At 57.1% G+C, this 15907-nt stretch overlaps 6 protein-coding genes across 6 annotated transcripts; 4 read left to right on the top strand and 2 right to left on the bottom strand.

Moving 5' to 3' along the window:
• Positions 1-698: 698 nt before the first annotated feature.
• B0H64DRAFT_294384 (uncharacterized protein) lies at positions 699-1458 on the bottom strand (the record flags this gene model as incomplete). Its single annotated transcript, XM_062800065.1, has 2 exons — positions 699-1162; positions 1212-1458. Coding segments are annotated over 2 exons (711 nt in total), but the record flags the coding sequence as incomplete, so codon positions are not given.
• A 1470-nt stretch (positions 1459-2928) lies between these two features.
• On the top strand, positions 2929-4751 carry B0H64DRAFT_39246 (Alpha/beta knot methyltransferase). Its single transcript, XM_062803554.1, has 3 exons — positions 2929-3217; positions 3568-3836; positions 3905-4751. Exons 1-3 carry the CDS (start codon positions 3178-3180, stop codon positions 4379-4381), a joined length of 786 nt encoding a protein of 261 aa, XP_062664981.1. The 5' UTR covers positions 2929-3177; the 3' UTR covers positions 4382-4751.
• A 1504-nt stretch (positions 4752-6255) lies between these two features.
• On the top strand, positions 6256-8513 carry B0H64DRAFT_39328 (uncharacterized protein). The gene has a single exon (XM_062803625.1). It carries the CDS (start codon positions 6609-6611, stop codon positions 8373-8375), a length of 1767 nt encoding a protein of 588 aa, XP_062664980.1. The 5' UTR covers positions 6256-6608; the 3' UTR covers positions 8376-8513.
• Positions 8514-9409: 896 nt separating this feature from the next.
• On the top strand, positions 9410-11782 carry B0H64DRAFT_39269 (pyridoxal phosphate-dependent transferase). Its single transcript, XM_062803576.1, has 3 exons — positions 9410-9594; positions 9686-9780; positions 9842-11782. The coding sequence occupies exons 1-3, from the start codon at positions 9547-9549 to the stop codon at positions 11523-11525; spliced, it is 1827 nt and encodes a 608-aa protein (XP_062664979.1). The 5' UTR covers positions 9410-9546; the 3' UTR covers positions 11526-11782.
• On the bottom strand, positions 11580-13281 carry B0H64DRAFT_39274 (SPX domain-containing protein). Its single transcript, XM_062803581.1, has 4 exons — positions 12297-13281; positions 12075-12236; positions 11843-11980; positions 11580-11789 (listed from the first exon to the last, which is right to left on the bottom strand). Exons 1-4 carry the CDS (start codon positions 13120-13122, stop codon positions 11635-11637), a joined length of 1281 nt encoding a protein of 426 aa, XP_062664978.1. The 5' UTR covers positions 13123-13281; the 3' UTR covers positions 11580-11634.
• Positions 13282-13953: 672 nt separating this feature from the next.
• On the top strand, positions 13954-15768 carry B0H64DRAFT_315968 (uncharacterized protein; the record flags this gene model as incomplete). The annotated part of the gene is made up of 2 exons (XM_062800267.1): positions 13954-14063; positions 14151-15768. The coding sequence occupies 2 exons, from the start codon at positions 13954-13956 to the stop codon at positions 15766-15768; spliced, it is 1728 nt and encodes a 575-aa protein (XP_062664977.1).
• Positions 15769-15907: the final 139 nt, after the last annotated feature.

The following is a 15907-nucleotide window of genomic DNA, read 5'->3' as shown; positions in this document are numbered from 1 at the left end:
CCGCCATTATTGTTCCCCCCGTTGCCCCCCCTACCGCCACGGCCGTTGTTTCCTCCGCCATTATTACCTCCACCGTCGTTGTTATTCCCACCACCGTTCTCATCCTCCCCCTCATTGTCGTCACCTCCGCCATTATTACCTCCGCCATTGTTCCCTCCCCCGTTACCGCCGCCACCGTTGTTACCCCCTCCGCCATTGTTACCCCCTCCGCCATTGTTTCCCCCTCCACCGTTATTCCCTCCGTTACCCCCGTTACCGCCACCACCACCGCCACCACCACCGCCACCACCATTGTTCCCTCCGCCGTTGTTCCCCCCGTTACCCCCGTTACCACCACCAGCACCACCGCCGCCGTTGTTCCCTCCGTTACCCCCGTTACCGCCACCACCACCGCCGTTGTTCCCTCCGCCGCTGTTACCCCCTCCACCGTTGTTGCCTCCGCCGTTGTTACCCCCTCCACCGTTGTTGCCTCCGCCGTTGTTGTCACCGCCCCCATCTTCTCCGCCTCCTTCGTCTCCGCCGTTGTTGTCACCGCCCCCATCTTCTCCGCCTCCTTCGTCTCCGCCGTCTCCTCCGTTACCCCCGTCGTTGTTGCCGCCTGGATCAGGAGCACCAGGACCGAGAGCTACGGCTTCAGCAATTAAGTCCGCCGCCGCCAGCCCATTCTCGCCATCGCTAGCCGCAGGGTTGACAGTGTCAACATTACCAGAAACGGTGAACCTGACGCAGTCGTCCTGGGATCCTCGCTGAGCCACAGGCATGATGACAGGTTGGTGGTTTGCCGCCGAGGTCATAGTGCAGAGCCGATAGTTTCCCGCTGGCAATCCGCCGGTCACAGCCGCTGAGAGCCTTCCCTGGCCGTCACCAGCATCGTTGATGCCCTTGAAGAAGGCAAATTCGGTTGGGTCTAGGGGTTGGGTCGGATTCAGGTCCGCGCCCGTGTCCTGCACGGTGACATGAAGATGGCCGACAATGTTACCACCATCCAATTGCTGCGGTGCAGCGTAGTAGGTCGCCGCGGCATTGGTGAAGGATCCAGCTTCCAAGTTTGACGTCTGGACCTCGATATCAAAATCCTGGCCAGATTCGATGTCGTCGCCGCTCTGCGGATTTGTGATCACCACAGAAATCATGTTGTTGATGGAAGGAATCTGACCCATCACTGCCAAACCATTAGCAGTCTCGCCCACCCTGTGCTCAGCGTTACGTACCAATGCCGTTGCACGACCCTTCCGTGATTTGTAGGCCATTAGTGAGCGTTTGTCCCTTGCAAAAGTTGATGAAATTGTTTTCGGAAGTCAACGACAGGGCCTGGTCCTCATTCGCGCCCAGAGACCCTGAACCATCCGTGGAGGATCCGACCTGGATAACATCCGGGTCGAGCGTAGGTGTTTGATTATCGCCCTGTGCCTGCACGAGGGCTAGGGAACAGAGGAAAAGAAGCCCTTGGGTCCTCATCGTGCCGCACCGGCATGAAAGGCTTAGGCTGCGTTTCCACTCTACAGGGGAGTGTCGTAAGTTAGAGGAAGAGCCACGCACAGCGCGGTGACCCCTGATTTAGAAATCGAAGATAGAAAAAGGGCTGTGTTGTGGGAGAACCAGGAGGGAAGATGAAAGAACGACTAGGGGTAAGTAAAGAACCCATGATTGCACCTCGGGCATGGGTTGTTATATTGGTTGCCAGGTTGAGCTCGACTTTTTACATGATGCCTTACTTTACTATCTCAGACATCGTAACTCCTCGAAACGCTGATCGAGGGGGATGTCACAGAGCACAAGCTGATGCATGGTAAATCTGACCCCCTCTTTCACTGCGGGAGAGGAAGGTAAAGGGGGGCAATATGGCCACCATCTGCATTCAGAAGATCAGACGTCGGCGATATATCCGCGCTTGCGTGGGAAGTGCGCGTACAAGGGGGCAAGTACGGCACAACGCCCGTCGCGGCCCTATGGCCGAAGCCTGAAAGCGAGGCCAGAAATAACCTCAGAGTTGTGCCGATAACACACGATGTGACAAGTACCGGCCGCCTCGGCCCGAGCCAGGAACGAGCGTAACATTGCCCCGTCAAGCTCGGCCGCTCACGAAGCGGTGATCGCGGAGGCTGGCAGTCGGAGAGAGCAGTTGAGGGTCAGGTGAACGATGTCCCGCATGATTGAACGAGGCAAAGGCGGGGAGGATGGGTGTTGTATTGGTTGACGCATTTCTTTAACCTGGGCTGGTAGCATCGGCAGACACGAGCATCGGCCGCGGTGTCGGCGGAGGCCCGAAATGCGGCCCCGCAGACCGTCAGGTTTCGGCCGAATTGCTGAGCCGATGTCGAGATGAGGTGGAACTGAAACAGGCCCCCGGTGGCCATGGGGTTGGTGCGTACACAGTTGAAAGATGACAGACCTGTCTGTATTCCTAACTCGGTATCCCCCCTCCTTCCTACATGGTCTGCATAGGTAACTCCGGGGGGATGTTCCTGGCGGCGGGTGACCCATACCAAGTAGTTATATCAGATTGATAAAGTCAACGTCCGCGATTTCGTCGGAACTCTTCGGGTATAGACGGATCGGTAGGTCGATAGCTGGAGTTTCGGAAACTAGCGGGGAGTTTGCGGGCCCTTCTCCTGTCAATTGCTGAGGCTGGCTTGCTTGGACGAAAACAGCCCGACGCCGATGCTTCCGTCGTCAGTTTATGCAGGGCTCTTGTCATCAGCATGGAACGTAAGCATGCATCTATTTGCCCGGAGCGCCCGGAGATCCCGGAGATTTCGGAGAGCCCGCATGGCAGGGTTTGATTTCGAGGGTGGTTCGCGCCGTGACGGGACGATGAGAGTTCGGCGACATGGAGGGAATTGACGAAGGGAGTGCGGCGCCGCCAGCCTGCAGGCTGCACCTTCGGACCCCGATAACGTTGCTCAGAGCTCGGGCGCACCCAACTCGGGGTAAGCGGGTTCTAACCGAAAACTGCCCGGCGTCCCTGGTTAAGCGAAAGTCTTGTTTCGCTCGCCCATCTGCCTTCCTCGCTCTTTTTAAAGCAGCTGCCCCTATTCCCTTAGCACCCGACAATCAAATCTTTCTAATCACCTCCATTTTGTCCGAAAGTTTTTTAGGCTTTTGTCAAACTTAAATCTGAGACCCCGGACGTGTAGGCAATTTTTTGTCCATATTCCACGTTACACTTCAGCAATCATGTCGTCGTCACCAGAATACCGGGCAGGCAAGCGGCCGAGTAAGTCAAGAATCACACTCATCCCATTTCTAACATTCTCCCGTTGCCAAAACGGTGCAAACATTTAGTTCAAGGCCTCCTTTTGACGGTTGAAACCTCTCCTCGGCCTCTTTGGGATCAATACCCCTTCCTTTCCTTGTGCTTGCCGGTGGGACTCGGATACCTTAAACTGTGGAGGGAAAAAAATTCCCACCCGACCAACGGACCCCGCTTTCCGGCCGCTTGGGCGAAAGTGTCAAAAACACTTGCCTCGCATCACATCTCCCCTTCGCATGTTCAACTCGCCTGCAAACCTTACCCCCGCACCTGCAGAAACACACAGGCCTCTGACTCGATCGACAACATGGCAGGAACCCAATCACTCCCGCCTCCGGAGCTGCCGCAACTGGTGGCCGAGCAACATGCCCCAATCCCACCAACCGACAAGGACTCGAAGCGACTGATTGTTGTCTTGTCCAATGCCAGCCTCGAAACCTACAAGGCATCGCACGGCGGAGTTAGCCGCATGGGTGTCCAAAGGGAGGAGAAGTACTCGCTGCTCAACAGCGACGAGCACATCGGCGTCATGCGCAAGATGAACAGGGACATTAGCGACGCGCGCCCGGACATCACACACCAGGTTTGAATGAGCCGTCGCTCCCTCCGATCTGGGCTGTGCTGCTACTGACACCTGACTACGCATATCAGTGCCTGCTCACCCTCCTCGATTCCCCGATAAACAAGTCCGGAAAACTGCAGATCTACATTCAGACCGCCAAGGGCGTGCTCATCGAAGTCTCGCCGTCGGTCCGCATTCCCCGGACATTCAAGCGCTTCGCCGGCCTGATGGTCCAGCTCCTCCACCGTCTCTCCATCAAGGGCACCAACTCGCAGGAAAAGCTCCTGAAAGTGATTCAGAACCCCATCACCGACCATCTCCCCCCCAACTGCCGGAAGATCACGCTCAGCTTTGACGCGCCGATGGTGCGGGTGCGCGATTACATCGACACGCTCGGAACGGACGAGAGCATTTGCGTCTTCGTGGGTGCCATGGCCAAGGGCGCGGACAATTTCGCCGACGCCTACGTGGACGAAAAGATTTCGATCAGCAACTTCAGCCTTTCGGCGAGCGTTGCCTGCAGCAAGTTCTGCCATGCCGCTGAGGACAGCTGGGACATCCTCTGAGGCGGACGCCACGCCACAACGCAATGGCTACGAGGCTGCTGTGGCCGGTCGTCGGGCTGGCCCTCAACCTAATGATACCGACAAGGATTGGGGATGGGATGGAAAGATCTGTCGGCTCCCTATCTTGATTCAGGGGGCTGCGGTTGCATTGTGTCTGTTCCGCGATACAACATCGCGGTTAACGACCTTTGTCTTCCGGAACTTGGGTCATCTGTGCTTGAGCTGTCGGTGTTTTTGCAACCAAAACATGGGGCATTCAACAACGGAACCCAAGACGCTTTCGTCGTCTACACACTGCCACTTCAACTTGGCCTGTGTCTTCCCCTTTTTTTTTTTCTTTTTTTCATACCACTTTTTCACACTACATAATTTTCATTCCTCTCTTCAAGATGCTTGATGTAACGAGCTGACCTACAGGACCATCCGACAGGCACGCAGTGACCATCCATCCAGCCTCGGCTCTGGGACTTGGGGAGTGGTCTCTCGTGCAGGGCCAGAAGCCAGGAGCTGCGGACGAGCCTGGGTGTGGTCCAAGGACAATGGGCCCGGAAACCGAGTTGCAGCGGGCCGGATTCCGAGACGAGCTTTGTCTGAGTCGACAGATTAGGCCGATGTCTGGTCTGGGTCGAGAGATTGGGGGTGATGAATGCGATTCGAATTGGGCCAATCCTGCTCCCCGAGTTCTGTGTGCTGTGTAATAATCTACTTCTTGGACGACTTCCCCTCGTCGTTGCCGTGAATGCTGCCCTCCGTTCTCACAAAGGTCACGGTCCTGCGTAGTTCGGGTTCACTGGCAAAACTCGCCCTCGAGAAGGCGGCCTCTCAGGCACGCATAGGGCCAATTAAAACGGGAGAAGAAGCGCTTGGGCAGGGGTTTGTGCTCCCGAGGCCCACCCCGCCTCCCTCTCCATCTCCAATGGCGAACGATGGACTTCGTAATCTGGACAACAACAAACGACCACCATTCAGCGGGCCCCTTCACGGTCTCCTCACCACAAGGTGACCAAGGGCCTTTCTCCGGGAGGTGTGGAAGGATTGAGCAAACATCCCACCATCTCTGTTAACGAACGTGAGCAACTTCCAACACGGTGGGTTGACCACTCGGATCGAACCGTTTTGCAGCTTGGGACAGGGCGGGCGCTGGGAGGGGCCCCCGGTCACAGCAGTTCACGAGGCGGCCCCATCGGAAATCCGGAAAATTGGAGACTGCTCGACGTGGCAGGCTGCGCGAGTTCAGATCAGTGGATGTGCTCCTTTTTGTCTTTGCACATGGACAATCATCCAGGCGTCCAGGGACATGCAGCCGCGAGGCACTTCCCCCTCAGCCACCCCCGACTTTTTCAGGACAGGGACCACAGCCGACCGGCTGAGCCCGCTGGCTCAGCACAGCAGGGCGAGCCCGGCGCCCGTTTTACCGCTTACCCGGCGCCCGATCCGATTTAGACCGCGTGTATGTCTGTGTGTGCGTCAGGGGTTGAAGATCAAAGTTGACGAGCCTCAACTTTCCTCGGCTTCCCTTTGAAGTGCTGGCGGTCAGGGGATCTATCTGGGACACCAAGACGCTGAGGGATGTGGCTTCGGTGTCAAACCGGTCGCAGCGATCAACTTCATGCTTGCCATTCGGTCGCCCCATCGGCCTCCCATGTCACGTCCTCTCTCGTTGGACTCCAACCGCTGCGGGGCCAGGTGTCAGCCCGGCCTCCTCGAGTCCCAAGTTGGGCAGCACCGTTTTCGCCTGGCACACGGCCAAGCTGCCTGCCCCTTCTCCATAATTCCCTAACGCTGTCCTTGGTTCAACAAACGAATGCACAGAGTTTGACTGGTGCTCGAGTGACTCCCGATGCGACTGATTTGCGTTTCTCCAAAGCCAGTTGTGTGCAAACAAGCGGCACGGCTTGATTAACGCTTTCCGACAGCAAGCAGGCCGAGGGAAGGTGTTTATTCCTCACCCCACCCCCATTCCACCAGCTGGGCTACGTGAGGCTCGGCCCCGTGGCGTTTGCTTGCTTGGATCTCAGCCGTCGAGAGAACCCCGGCCAGCTCGCCTCGTCACGCCACACTGCCCTGAGAATCTCTTTTGGGCTATCTCGAGCGCTGGTGTCGAGTCGTCTTCGTGGCCGCTTGTGCCTGTCCCCGACTCCCTGTGCGACAAGACCGCACTGCTACGCTCCGCCCAAGGCAACTCCTGCCTCTAGCCGGCGCGTCTGGGCGTAATTATATTGTACCAATGCTTCCCTTCTTGGAGGTTGACCACCTCCCCTCCTCCTCGTCTTTCTACTCGGCCGTCATACGCCCCCTTGGCCTGCGTTACCTGTCCACCGAAGACGGGCATTTCCCTTCCATCACATACGGAAACGCTTCCCGAACCGCCCCTATCTTCCAGATCAGGCAGGTGATCTCGAGCAGAGATCGGCCCCTGAGGACTTCACGCATTGCGTTGAGCGCTCCTTCGGCGGCCGCGGCCGACTCCTCCTACGAGTTTGCCCTGCGGGCCAATCCCGACGCCCGGGACACGCAGCCCCGCCACCCGGGCGAGAGTTACGCTGCTGGCGGTGGCGCGTCCGCGCAACGGAGAGACACCAGCGGTGGCGGCACCCGGGTGCTTATAACTGACTTTGTCGGTAACATGATGGAAATTGTCTATCAACCGCCACCAAATTACCCCTCGCAATACAACGGCTCGACCGTCCGCCACACCAAGTCAACCAGCGACGAAGCAAGCCGCATCCTGGGCTGGAACTACGACGTCGCGAGCTCGTCCGTCGCTTCACCCGCCGGCCCCAGCTCCACATCTGGCGCATCTGTTCGCACCGTCTCCCGTCGGTCCTACGCCCAGTATCCCGACGACGACGACGACGACGACGACCAACCTCACCCCGGAATCAGGCGGAGCGTCACCGCCGGGTCCTCAGTTTACGAACCCGCCGCATCCGCGCGAGAGAACTCCAACGGCCTAAGCGCCGGTGCCGTCGTCGGAACCCTCCTCGGTGTTGCTGCCGGAGCCGCATTCACCTACAACATCGTCAAGAGCGACAAGCCTCGGGACGCCCGGCACGATTACGACATGCCATCTTTCTCACGCCGATCGACCTTTCCGGAAAAGTACGACGGGTATTCGGATCGCGAGCCCCGGTACGTCGAAGTGGAACGTGCCGTCGATAAGGTCCGCTATCCCCCTACGTCGGATTATCGCCGCCCTCCGCCCGAGTACATCGCGCGGTACAGCCAAGCCGATGCGCCGCGGAGCAGGGAGGTGGACGACGCCTACGATGACTCACGGGGTCGTCACCCATCATCCCGGCCGCGGACCTCTTCTGCGCGGCCTCGCAGTGAGTCGGCGAGTTACAGGGACCCCTACAGCGGGGCCGAAGCCGAGTATCATAGTTATGCGAGCTCGAAGGGCTCGAGGCACCCCCCGATAGTGCACCGCAGTTACACATACGATACCCCCGACCGGGACAGCTACGTCTCGGCCAAGAGCCAGCGGTCCAACAGCACGGTCCGCGGGGTCCCATCTGACCCCTACGGCGCACCGGCGCAGGTGAGCTCGCACTCGAGGTCCGGCAGCCGCGTGACAACGACGACGATGACGTACAAAATGGCCGGCCGCCCCCGGAGCTACAGCCGAGGAGACAGCTACTCTTCGGCCCGCCACGTCCCTCTCCCCGACAGCCGATCGCCCACCTACATATCAACGCGCGACCTCCCCCTCCCCGACAGCCGGCCCCCCGCGTACCTCTCGCCCCGCGACATGCCCTATCCTGATAGCAGGGCGCCAGCCTACCCCTCGGCCCACGACGGCCCGCTTCCGTCGAGCAGGCCGCCTACCTACGTGTCGGCTCGCCATATCCCCTTACCAGAGAGCTACGCGGGCAGTCATTCCAAGTGGGAAGGTGACGACGACGATGACGATGACGACGACGCGGACAGTATCGCGCCGAGCGACAGTATTAGCTGTGTTGGGAGCCGGAGGAGTGGGCGACCGCACTATTGAGCGACGTTGTGGTGGTGTATATACCAGGAAAATGCGTTTTGGTTCCTTGTGTTTTTTTATGGTCAACGGGGCGATTGTTTCAAGAGGGGGCTTTCCTTGCCACCCATTATTTCAGTGTATGTACATACAGTACGGGAATGATCGAGAGGAGGTAGAGTGATCCGGCGATGAGACTTGGATTATGACAGAGCAATCTGGTGGTCACTATTGGGTGATGGTTTTCCGTGTTACTCATATACCTCGGTAGTCAGAAATTGTGTGGATTTTGCTGTTGGAATGTCGAAGAGGAGTGTCTTAAGCCACTCATTGTGGTTTCGGGTCATCCGGGAGAGCCGTTCGCTCATCGTCAGAGGCGGGCCCTGGCCGCGACCTTTTATTAAACATCTGACTAAATACCCCACGTTTCGAGTGCCTGCAACGTGCCGCATGCCGCATGCTTACGATACCCGAGATACCATGGTATGTACCTTTGACAATATGCCTGCTTTGCCGTTAGTCATGTTATTCTACATCGTAGCTCCATCCGAGCCCGCAAATTCTTAGATACCTCCCTCCGTGCCTAGGTACCTACCTACCTATGCTTGGCGTCGCAGGATCGCGGCTCCCATCGAGCATGTTCTCGTCGAGAGTTTTGTATCGTGCATCATGGGTGCTATGACCGAGAAGTGGCAAAGCAATATCTTGTGTGGTGGTTCTCGAATCGGAGATTTGGCGGTACCTGACAGGCTGCCGTCCCCATATTTTGTCCACCAGCAACCTCTTCCACCTCCGATAGTCGGAATGTCTTGCTCGGGTACTTTGCCGTCGCTTCAAACCACTCGCAACTCACCCGCGCAACGCGGATGTGGCAGCAACAACCTAGTGAAGAACGTGAGCGTGGGCGGCAGGACAGCGTGACACTCGGGGACTGAAACCCCTCCCAAGTACCTAACCTGTACCTAACCTCAAGAACTATCCCCGAAAGTCCCGAACTTGGCCGAGTCGGTAACAGTGAGTCAACAACCACCGGGTACCTCCCTACCCACCCACCCCCCGACCATCAGGCGCCCGCTCTTTCTGACGACAAACTGCGGGGTGTTGCTCAGCGAACCTCTCAAGGACGCAAAGCGAGAGAAAACAAAGCGTGAATATTTGGGTATCGAGTCGTGCTTTATCTTGTATTTATTTGGCAATGCCCGATTTCGATCTTGGGGCGTCAATCCCCCCGCATACAGCTCATGTAAGCCAGCCCAAGCCCCCTTTCCTCCTGAATGGGTTGGCCCAGCTGCGCTGCACACATGGTCATTTTGTAGCTGACGGTAGCTGCGCAGGCTGTGAGCGTCTCCCTGCCGACATGGAAGTCCAACATCGGCTATGAGGAGGGTGAGGACTGGGTTGTTGGCCAAATGTCAACCGGCTATCCTCGGTGAGTCTACCATCCGTCTCGACTCTCTTGCCCCCTCCTGCTCGACTGACACTCTAGTCAGCTTTTTTATCCACAGGAGCATCCAGGCTTTTGCCGCAGATATCGCAGCGAGATTTGGGACCAAGGATTCTAAGGCCTTTCTGTTTCCAACACGCCAGATCGCTGCTCGTTGTGTACGCTTTGTAAATGAGCACGCCCCCCCGGCCGTCGCCGCCTCACTCGACACCGTCAACCTTGTATTGAATACGACAGAGTCGATCCCCGAGGCTTTGGAGTCACTCTCTCCGGTCATCTCTGCCGTCCTATGCTCCCAGGAGGCCTTCCCTTTCCTCAAGCAGTTCTGGCAACACACGGGCGATGGTGTCTCCAGCCGCAGAGCCGAGTTTTGCCACACCCTCTTCAAAGATGGCCTACTTCATCTAGATGAAGGGGCCACAACTCCAGCTGCCGCGAGCCCGAAGCCATGCAGAGGCCCCAGGCGCTACCAGCGACCGGCGTCCATCGACACCACGAAAGCAACTCTCTCGCAGAAGCCCAGTCCAGACCGAGGCCCAGCGGCGGCACCTGAGATCCAGGAAACCTCACGATTTCTGGAGGAGCGCTTTGGTCGGAATCTCGACATCTCCTTCGTGCAGCCCGCCAAATCCGCCATCAAGAGACGAATTGCGGGTGCCCTCCGGAGTGACAGCGAGCTCACCACTGCGCCTGCCCCCGACGACGAGATGGAGTCCAACTCGCGAGGTGTCGTCAACCTCAGGGAGGATGACATCTACCTCTTCCCTTGTGGCATGAGTGCCATCTTCAACACCCACCGCGCCCTGTTCGGCGCCCGTGGTAGCTTAAAGAGCGTTAACTTCGGCTTCTCCTACGTAGATACTTTTAAGATTCTCGAGAAGTTCGGCCCCGGGGCCGTATTCTACGGACATGGCTCGGAATCAGATCTCGACGACCTCGAAAAGCGTCTCGAGGGTGGCGAGCGGTTCCTAGCGCTCTTCTGCGAGTTCCCCGGCAACCCCTTGCTGGCGTGTCCAAACCTGGCCCGTATCCGGCAGCTTGCCGACAAGTACGACTTTGCGGTCGTGGTAGACGAAACAATCGGCACATTTGCCAACGTAAACGTGCTCCCCTTCGCCGACATCGTCGCCAGCAGCCTGACCAAGATCTTCTCGGGCGACTGCAACGTCATGGGGGGCAGCGCCATCTTCAACCCCAACAGCCGGTACTATATAGCGCTGAAAGAGTGGGCGCGAACCAGTTACGAGGACACGTATTGGCCCGAGGACGTCATGTTCATGGAGCGCAACAGCCGCGACTTCGTCTCCCGTATTGACCGGATCAACGCCAACGCCGATGCCATCTGCGACGTGCTCAGGGACAGCCCGCTGGTCAAGAATATCTTCTATCCCAAGTACAACAAGACCAAGGCCAACTACGAGGCATGCAAGTTGCCGAACGGAGGATACGGCGGCCTCCTATCCGTCGTTTTCCTTCGGCACGAGCAAGCTGTGGCGTTCTACGACGCGGTTGAGACGGCCAAGGGCCCAAGTCTCGGCACCAACTTCACCCTCGCCTCCCCCTACGTGCTGCTGGCACACTACCAAGAGCTCGACTGGGCTGAAGAGTTTGGAGTGGAGCGCGACTTGATCCGCATCAGCGTTGGCCTGGAAGAGACCGAACAAATTGTGGACGTATTCAAGGCCGCACTGAGGGCAGCCGGCGAAGGGGTGGAAACCAATGGACAGTGATCGATACGAGGAAATTAAGGATTAAATTATTCGCTGCTTGTGGTGCCTCTGTTGACGGGCGCGCAAGTCAACGCTGAAAGAACCGCCACGCTCACCGTGGCCAGAAGGTTTACATCACAGTACATGGAGCAGGGTCCCTGTCCCCGACGTAAATATCCCCGAACAACTCCCTGCGTCGTTCAATCTCATTGTATACCTGTTTCTCTTTGGTCTCCTTGGGAAACCATCGCTCAAGGTATCGCACGAGTTGGTCGTCGATGTGGGCTGGCGGTCAAGGTCAGTAGATGCCACTGAGAGCTCAGGGAAAGGAGGCATACTCTCGTTTGCGTTTTGAACAACGTCAGCCCGGCAGAGTGGGCAGTACCGTTTGTTCTGGTTCTGCATCTTAATCATGCAGCGGATACAGAACAAGTGCTTGCAGTCGAGTCGGATAGGCAGCCAGCAGAGGGAAAGGCCTAAGACACGATTGTCAGCCCTGGGTTCCAGTCATACGTGGTGCGAGTGGCCGTGCAGCCTAAGATTGGGTGTTTTGTGGCATATGGTACTCACATATTGTGCACGAATAGTCAACGACCTGTGGAACGAGACTGACCACCTCGCGAGCTAGTTGGGCGCAGATATCCTTGGAAATAGTTTCGGATATGAAGTTGGCAGAGTACATCACTTTCGGAAACGTCCCCTTCACCCCCAGTGATGTCCGCTTGTCAAATTCTGAGCAGCTGATTAGTAAGGTCATGCGCAGCAATGTGTGGTCGCAGGTCTCCCACTCACTCTTGATGATCTTGATGACGGCCGTCTGGTTCAACTCTTGAAACTGCAGGTTTTGCAACAGAGTTGCGTTCAAAGCCAGGAATTGGGCATACGCGGCAGTGCTCGACTCGATCTTGAATTTTTGCGGAAGCTGCCGTTTGTTGACCTCGTCCTGGAACCAGACAAGTTGCTTTTGCGCTTTCTCGCTTTTCCGCAACCCCCCCGCGACTTCATACGTCGAGAAGAATACCTGCGCAGCTAGATAGAGCTCAAAGATCTCGCGCCAGCGGTAAAGGTCCGACTTGGATAGATTCAACATGCCCTTGCGCGGCTTGGCTACTTCGGCAATTTCGGACCCCAAATTCTTGATCTTGTCGTTCATCGACTGCCGCTCCTCGTCCTGGAGTGTGTCGAGCTGCGTGACATCGGTCTGCAGGAGACCGAAGAACCGAACATCTGAACTCAAAGGGATCTTAACCCACTCGTCGGCTTCATAGCTCTCGTGGCCCTGGCCTCGCTCGGGCGGGCGAGGAGCGTTAGCACCATCTGGCTCTAGGGGACTCTCGCTCGGAGATCCCGCTACCGCGGCGTGTTCTAACGAGAGACTTGGGCGCACAACAAGCCTTGGCCGTAGTAGATGAAAGGCATCTGTCTCGAGTCGGTATTCGGCGTTACGGTCGGTCAGGAGCTGGTGGAGCGTGTCTGGGTCGTAGCCTTTTTTTATGAGCTCCTCTCGAACCTTCCCTAGTATCTTTTTGAGCTGGCGGTAGGGGATGGCTTTTTCTACCCAATGTTGCGGGTAGCTATCGGCGGCTAAAGCCTCCTGGAAGGCGTGACCGAATTTCATGGTAACAGGATCGGGAACACAAACGACCAAACTGGTTCAAGCCCGGAAAGACGCCTGTGCATGACGGGAAGCGAGTACATGTATTACGAGCTTAAGCGGGATGGGGAAAAAAAAGCCTGCTTGTTAGGATGGTCGAGGATGAAGCCCAAACAGCCTGGCTCGTCGTCAAATGTGAGGAGGCGAGAAAATGGCTCAGAATGAACCAAGTTGTTCGACAAGGAATTGGCGCCGTCTTCACGCGTAGAATATGGTCAGAGGCTTCCGTTACCTAACGGTTACTGGAGTAAGTGCCTTCGGTCTGTTCCCCTGGGCTTCTTTTTACATCAGGAACGCGGCCCCACAGCCGGTTTTGTACTGGTCTAGGCCCTTGGTCAGCGTGGCTCGGTACGTAATCGGATCACTCGCTGTCCTCATGATGGGCGAAACCTGATGACCGCTGTCGCGTGACTCCTTACTTAGTCGGTTATCATGCAGCCTTGGCCTCGCTCTTCCCACCGGCGACAAAAAGCCTCGTGGGTCAACGGATCATGTACTGTGGTACCGTACGGTAAAATACGGTTCCTGCAACCCCACCGCACGTCACGTCGTGCGCGCCTCTCCACCTCCCCCACTCCCCCCCGCCCCCACTTCAATTTTTCCTCATGAACCCCACAGTGACTCCCTCGAGATGAATGCGCCACACCGGCCGCCCCGAGTTCCTGCCCGACCGGATGTTAGGGGGCATCTCCTGCCGGCCAGCCTCACACAGAAACGCGAAAACAGAAACGCGAAACCGAGAACCATATTTTCCCGACCACGACGGGTTGATAGGCGCCCTAAAGGCTCGGTGGGATGGGAGCCGAGCAGTCAGCCCCGCGGGGCGGTGGTAACCAGGTCGCAGTTGAGCGCAAGACGTGCTATTACGAGCTGCTCGGGGTGGACCGAGAGGCATCCGATGAAGAGTGAGTCGTCCAACTTTTTCCGTAGCCTTCCATGGTCTCCGGTTATACATCTCAAGTAGCCAACTGCTAACCGTGGCCCGTGGCCAGGATCCGCCGAGCATATAAGAAAAAGGCCCTAGAGCTGCATCCAGACCGCAACTTCAACGACACCGAGAACGCGACCAGACGATTCGCCGAAGTACAAACTGCGTATGAGATATTATCCGATGCCCAGGAGCGTGCCTGGTACGACTCCCACCGCGATGCCATCCTCAGCGGTGAGGAGGATGTTGCTGGAACCGCACCCACGGATCCTGGGAACGGCCATACCTCGGCCAATGCCATATTCGCCCTGATGAGCCGATTCAACTCGAGCGTGCCTATGGATGACAGCTCGATGGGTTTCTTTGGGATTCTGAACGAGTTTTTCGACCAGCTAGCTGCGGAGGAGACCGCTGCCTGTGACTGGGCGGGTGTCGCGTCGACGGAGTATCCGCCGTTCGGTAAAGCCAGGGATGATTACAATGCGGTCACAAAGCGTTTTTACAATGTGTGGTCGGGTTTCTCAACTAGGAAGACGTTCAGTTGGAGAGACAAATATCGACTTCAAGAAGCCCCTGATCGTCGCGTCCGCCGCCTGATGGAGAAGGAAAACAAGAAATTTCGTGACGAGGGGATTAGGGAGTTCAACGATGCCGTACTGTCTCTGGTTGCGTTCGTCAAAAAGCGAGACCCCCGTTATGTACCTAACACGCAGTCCGAAGCCGAAAGGCAACAAGTGCTGCGGAACTCAGCCGCCGCCCAAGCAGCACGGTCGCGCGCCGCGAACCAGGAGAAGCTCGCCGAATACGTCGTCCCAGACTGGGCACAGTCTAGGGACGGTGATGCAGACCACGACGAGTTCTCGATGTCGGAGGAAGAGGAAGAGGTTGAGGAGATCGAATGTGTCGTGTGCAACAAAACGTTCAAGAGCGAGAACCAATTCGAAGCGCACGAAAAGAGTAAAAAGCACATCAAGGCAGTGCAAAGTTTACAGCGGCGAATGAAAAAGGAAAACGCGAATTTCGATTTGGAGGGATTAGGACAGGTTTCCTCGGCGTCAACTGCCCATCAGGGGATTGAGGCAGAAGAGGTTGGTGCCCTTGAGAGTGATGCAGCCACTCAGATAGAGCATGCCGAAGAGGGCAAGGAGGGACCCCAAATACCAGGCAGCATAGAAGAAGGCGCGGACAAAGGCACACCTTTCAAGTCAGACACAGAGGACGACGAATACGCACCGCGGTCAGCCGTCGAAGACCGCATTCTAAATGCGGGCGGTGGGGGGACGACGGCGGCAAGTACGGGAGATAGCACATCCGACGCTGTGCACTCTGCAGTTGCCAGCCTGGATGGTTTGACGGGCGACAATGAAAAGGAGGAAGGCAAAAAAGTCGGCAAAGCCAAGTTGAAGCGGGAAAAGAAGGCTGCCCGGCAGGCCGCCGAGCTTGGATCATCCAATTCTGTAAGTCACAATACCGTGCTTCCGAGTGTACACAAACCAAACCGACTCCTGACGCCAAAGTCCAGCATAAATGTGCCAAATGCAAAGAGACCTTCACATCCCGGTCCAAGCTCTTCGACCATATCAAGGACCTCAATCACGCAGCCCCTGTTCCTGCTTCCAACGTCAAGGCGGACAAGAAGAAGCGGAGTCGATGACCGCGCAGCAGCGTTGCGCCGAGTATGACCCTTGCCACCTAAAGCATAGTCGACAACACATATGCGTCGCCACAGGTATGATAAGCCATACTGTGTTTACCCGGCAGCCCGGCTTTAAGGAAAGAGCGTGTCGCCGTGCTGGAACTCGCAGTCCTGCTGCTGCTGGG

Source organism: Chaetomium fimeti (assembly GCF_033439085.1).
Source record: "Chaetomium fimeti strain CBS 168.71 chromosome Unknown B0H64scaffold_1, whole genome shotgun sequence".
Taxonomy (NCBI): Eukaryota; Fungi; Ascomycota; class Sordariomycetes; order Sordariales; family Chaetomiaceae; genus Chaetomium; species Chaetomium fimeti.
The sequence above is the reverse complement of the archived record's forward strand: the minus strand, read 5'-3'. Positions and strand labels throughout refer to the sequence as shown.